This window comes from Stegostoma tigrinum, chromosome 37, assembly GCF_030684315.1.
Source record: "Stegostoma tigrinum isolate sSteTig4 chromosome 37, sSteTig4.hap1, whole genome shotgun sequence".
Taxonomy (NCBI): domain Eukaryota; kingdom Metazoa; phylum Chordata; class Chondrichthyes; order Orectolobiformes; family Stegostomatidae; genus Stegostoma; species Stegostoma tigrinum.
In genome coordinates, this window is record NC_081390.1 from 5,897,555 (window position 1) to 5,903,554 (window position 6,000).

General features: G+C 44.9%; 1 protein-coding gene across 2 annotated transcripts in view; it reads right to left on the reverse strand.

The window, feature by feature from the left end:
• The window catches only part of mmrn2a (multimerin 2a), a 46,220-nt gene extending 40,801 nt beyond the window's left edge, over positions 1-5,419 (reverse strand). Inside the window, exon 1 of one of the 2 annotated variants that reach the window (XM_048563546.2) lies at positions 4,815-5,419. In XM_048563546.2, the coding sequence (XP_048419503.1) occupies positions 4,815-5,146 (332 nt within the window). In that variant the 5' untranslated portion in view covers positions 5,147-5,419. The remainder of the gene's footprint in view (positions 1-4,814) is intronic. The other variant, XM_048563545.1, reaches the window with a different exon arrangement.
• Positions 5,420-6,000: the final 581 nt, after the last annotated feature.

The following is a 6,000-nucleotide window of genomic DNA, read 5'->3' on the forward strand; positions in this document are numbered from 1 at the left end:
CCTTGCTGTTCCTAATTTCCACCCACACTGACTCAGTAGGCAGATCTTCCTCGACAAAGGAAGCTTCTGTAGCTGTGATACCCTCTCTGATTAGTAGTGCTACACCCCCTCCTCTTTTTTCCCCCTCCCTATTCTTTTTAAATGTTCTAAACCCTGGAACATCCAGCAACCATTCCTGCCCATGAGAAACCCATGTCTCTGTGTTGTATGCTTTACAGGCTGATCGTACTGGTTGTGTCTTTCATTTGTTGCCAGTAGCTGAGCTCTGTTTAGAGGACCATGTCACAGCCTGAAAGCCTCAGTTCCCGTGGCAATGTCCTCCTGCCTCATCTGACTGCTTCCTCCCAGCTCCCGGGGATTTGCATTGATTTCCTCAGACTTCTTTCTCTTCCCACTACAAGAGTTTTCAGTTTGATATTGTCTGCATCCTCTTCGCCTGGCAACAGCATCAGTTCCTACAAATGGCCAGTGACTGGCCAATTGGATGCAGCGTGAGTATCTCCTCTGATTGGTCATATTCCTGAAGGTTTCATCACATGGCTTCCACCCACACACCCCCCCCCCCCACCCCCACAGCATTTTCTCCAGCTTTGAAATCTTTACCAACTGATAAAGAAATATTTATTTCTCTTTTATAAAATGTCTGTGCGAGATTCCTCATGTCTGAGTCCAGACTGTGAAGCACAAATTCCTGGAAACAGTAGGATAATTTGAGGTGGCATAGTGGCTCTGTGGTTAGCACTGCTGCCTCACAGTGCCATGGAGCTGGGTTTGATTCCACCCTCAGGTAACTGTCTGTGTGGAGTCTGTACATTCTCCCCATGTCTGCGTGGGTTTCCTCCAGGTGCGCTGGTTTCCTCCCGCAGTCCAAAGATGTACAGGTTAGGTGAATTGGTCATGCTAAATTGCCCATAGTGTTCAGGGATGCGTAGGTTAGGTGGGTTATAGGGGAATGGGTCTGGGTGGGATGCTCTGAGGACTTGCTGGGCTGAAGGTCCTGTTTCCACACTGTAGGGTTTCTATGATAAATCTGTGAGACACCTTACCATGTCAGCCACAACTCAGTTTATAACATGCTTGCCTCTGAGTCGAGAGTTTGCCCGGTTCAAACCCCACTCCAGGGCTTGGAGCACAGGAGAAAACCCCAGTATGGTGCAGTGGGGGTGCTGCACTCACAGATGTGCCATGTTTTGGATGAGCTTTTAAGCTTTTAACCTCACCTTCTGTTGTAAAAGACTGCATTGCCATCCTGGCTCATATTTATCCATTGGTGAGGCTGCATTTGGAGTGCTCCATTCAATTCAGTTCGTCCTGCTATGGGAAGGATGTTATTAAACTGGAAAGGGCGCAAAGAAAGATTTACAAGATCGTTACCAACAATGGAGGGTTTGAGGTGTGGAAAAATGCTGAATAGGCTGGAGCATAGCAGGCTGAGGGTGACCTTATAGAGATTTATAAAATCATGAGGCACATGGATAAATTGAATAGCTAAGGTCTTTTCCCAGAGTCCATAACTAGAGGGCATTGGTTTAAGGTGAGGAAAAAGATTTAAATGGGACCAGAGGGGCAACGTTTTCTCACACATGGTGGTGTGTAGATGAATTGAGCTTGCAGAGAAAGTGGTACGGTTATAGTATTTCAAAGATATTTGGACAGGTGCATGATTAGGAAAGGTTTAGAGAGAAATGGGCCAAACGCAGGAAAATGGGACTAGTTCAGTTTAGGAAACTTGGTTAGCATGGATGAGTTGGGCCAAATGGCCTAGTTCTGTGTTGTATGACTCCAACAGAATCTTTGGTTATTATCACAGTTTATGGTTTATAAATTGGCTGCTGTGTTTCCCAACGGCAACTACACTTCAAAAACTGAAACAAAATACTGTGGAGGCTGGAAATCTGTAACAAACACAGAGGATGGTGGGGAAACGCAGCAGGCCTGGCAGCATCTGTGGAGTGAGAATCAGAGTTAATGTTTTGAGTCTGATACGACTCTGTTTCAGAACCCTTCTACAGTAGCAGAGTCATACCAGACTTGAAACATTAACCCTGTTTCTCTGTCCACAGATGCTGCCAGACCTGCTGAGTTTCTCCAGCATGCTCTGTGTTTGTTTCAGATTTCAAAACATATTTAATTGGCTGTAAAAGGCTTTACAACATCCAATACTCGAGCAAAGTGCTATCTAAATGCAGGTTGTGGCCGGATGGGCCACTCAACATGGTGGACTTATGAGAAACTGGATAACAAATAGAGCATGCTGGGAAATCAAGCCAAGCATTTGCCAAGAGTATTTGTGCTAAAAAAAGCACTGAAATAAACAAGCTGCAGACCTGGGCAGGCTGCAGCTGCAGACAGCACAATATACAATTTGACCCAGCCCATCCCCAGGACAATAGGAAACATTGAGTCATTTTCCAGAACAAAGGACAGCCTCACACCCTCATTTGGGAAAGGCTCTCTGACCTACATGCACCTAATATCTTCAGGAATGGAGGCCCATGGACCACCCTACCATCAACACATCAACGCCTGATTGGGTCCGATCGATCAGGGTGACTGAGCCCTGATTTATCCATTGGTGGGAATTGAAGGCCCTCCCAAAGGGGTGTGAAAGATTCCAGGTATAAGAATCAGCACAATTCCACCATCGGGAGTGATAACTCGAGATCACAACCATGAAAGGAAGTTGACCCTAGGACCACCGGGAGAGGAAGATTATCACCATGTGGATCAAGGCCAAGATCTAGTGATGCTATTTGATCATTCAACGTCAATTTAAAGTATGAGATAGCTAATTAGATTTATAGTGTTAATTGTTAGTTTGTAGTGCATTTTGTTATTGTATTGTGTTGATGTAGATAAAGATCATTTCGTTTACTATTGAGAGTTGACTCACAGTTTCTTTGCTGGATAGAAGGGGTGAAACACACTTGTGGCAAATGCAACATAACCTTTCTATTTTTATTGGGTAAACACCACCTTCAGTGACTCCCCGTCCAATTAACACAGAGTACTATCTAAAGGCTTAAACTATGGGATATTTAGATAATAGAATCAGTTCAAATTGATATAGGTCTGATAAAGGGAAACCTCCATTCTGCCCAGGATAGGGTGGTCGCACTCGCCTCATTCACCCTTTCGTGATTATGCACAAAGGAGCCCTTAGAAGAATTGACACCTTCCTGTACGTTTTGTTTTATTTTCAGCAGCTATTCTGTATGGTTCACGTTTATCTTTTCAATCATGGACTAAAAATAGTAAAAGAACATGCTTTAAATCAAGGAAATTGTGTAAGAGAGTGTTTGCAGTCTTTTTAAATAAAACGTCACTGGAAACCATTGTGAGTTGTATATACAATGTTGCCTTAACCAAATAGTGAGCATAATTGCCTGACAAATAAACACCGTCTGCGCATGCTCAGGAAAATTCTGTTCGAGACTTTTTGTTAATATTGGTCTTTCAAACCACACCAGTTGTGTGGGCTCAGGTGCGCTCAGCTTTGTGACCCACTGAGGAAAATGTGCTGATACTTGAGTCCCACTATTCCCGTGATCATCACCAAAGTTAAAGATTTAATCAGATTACTTAAAGTCACTAATTTTCTGTGTGGTGAACACAGGTTAACAGAAAACATTAACCAGGTTCCGGTACTTAACAAGAACTGAGTACCAATTACAAATAAATCAGTTCAAACTACAGGCAAACAAAATATGAAAGATCAACGTGTAACTGCCTCTTCTTAAACCTCTACATACACATATAGACATTGACAAACAGGAATGTATGTGAGTGAACACAATGCACTGGGGCAGAAACAAGTCTAAAAGATTCACCGAGGTGAACTATAGCTTCTTCTGAGTTCTCCTGATCTCCAACTATTATTTTTTCCCCTAATCCTTTTCGGTTCTTAACCTCTGACACAAGGCAGTTGACACACTAATTGTTCATTTTCTCAGTCATTGGTTAAAGACAGCAGCTTATAGGCAAATATTGAGTAAAAATATCTTCCAATGCATTGCTATTTCTCTTTAGAATCTTTTTTAGAGTCTGGCGGCTTTCTGTCCCTGTTTTGTTTACACACAGGCTGCCGTTCTGCCCAGGGGCCAGTCAGTGTTGTTCACGACGCTGAATATTCCTGACCCCCACAAGTGGGGCCTAATCGAAAAACCAATCAATGGGGCTGAGTCTGAGCAAAATTGCCCTGAACACGCTCAGACGCACACGCACACTCTCACACACACATGCACACACACACCACACCCCCACATACACCCGCTCATCCACACACACACATACACATGCACACTCTCACCGACACACATACTCTCTCTCTCACAGACACACACACACACACACTCTCTCACAGACACACACACGCACGCACACACGCACATACATTCACCCATCCACACACACCACACCCCCACATACACTCACTCATCCACACACACGCATACACACACACTCTCACCGACACACACTCTCTCTCTCACAGACACACACACACTCTCTCACAGACACACACACATACATGCACACACACACACACACACACACACCCATCCATACACACCACACCCCCACATACACTCACTCATCCACACACACGCATACACACACAAACTCTCACCGACACACACTCTCTCTCACAGACACACACAAACACACACACTCTCACAGACACACACACACACACACAGACGCACACACAATGAGTCCAATACTCTTTCTCTATTTCTCAAACAAAGAATCTCTGACAAACCGTGTTAGAAATGGCACTAAGATTGGGTGAGCCTGGTTCCTGTTTGTTCACTTGCCTTCCTGGTGAGGAATTTGAGGGTGCTCGCGTGTTGGTCACCGTGCTGTGCGTGAGCCTTTTGGACGAGTCAGAGTTGGTGGTTCGGATGTAGGAGGAAGGCTTGTTGGTTCCCCGGACCACTTCATAACCCCAGGCATCCAGCTTGATGTCAACACGACCCTCAACACGTTCAAAACCTCGGGGGTGCTGAGTCATTCGATTCCCATCTGACTCGGCCACCTCTCTGAAGAAATCCTCACGACCATTACCTGGGTAATCGGGATTCCCCAGACCCTCCATCAACCAGGCCTGCCTCAGGCATAAGGAAACAATGAGAAATCTGAAAAGCATTTTCTTCCCTCAGTGTAAAGAGCTGATTTCTTCCTTCCCCGCTTGAGATAAAGGGAGTTGGGGGAAGACTGAAGGATTCCAGCTAGCTGACTCTTGTGGTTATGTTGTTTGCCCCGTGAAAATCTCAGACAAAGAGCAAGAAAGAGAAGGAAAACTTTGCAACACTCCCAGCCTACGTGGGAAATGTCAAAAGGCAAGGGATAATACAGGTCCCCGTGTTCCTGTCAAGATCTGAACTGGCACCAATTCTGTGTAATGTCTCATAAGGAAACAGCTCACTCGCCCAAATCCTAATTTTACCAAGGGACAGGAACAAGATACAATGCTCTTATCAGCAGACTCAGAACAGGAAGAGGAAGCCTCCAATTGTGAGAAACAATAAATAAAAAGGTACATTTTTAAAGTGTGTTGGGCAGGCAGATAACTTGTACAAAATCAACTTTAAATGTCTCCTCGATTCCAATAAACACTCAGACCCAAGTTCCTTTTGTTTCATGTATGGTTTTCCCCCAGCCCCACCAATTAAAATAAAACTGATCTCAGAATCTGGTTGTCACTGGCAACAAGGCCACATTTCATTGTCCATTGTTCCAGGTCCCGATGGGAGACACATGGGTCTGCTAAGCTTTGCACTGTGGTTATTGCTCATCAAAGGGCAGCTGCACACTGTGATGTGGGAATCGAGGCCTTTCACTGTGAGGCCGAAGTCACACATGGGCCAGACAGGGTCACCAGGCTCATGAATGTGAAAGGGCACCAGTCAGTCAGCTGTACATTTCAATACTTTATGATACCAACCCAGAAAGCACTGATGAAGGGTCCCGACCCAAAGCATTAACTTTCCTGCTCCACTG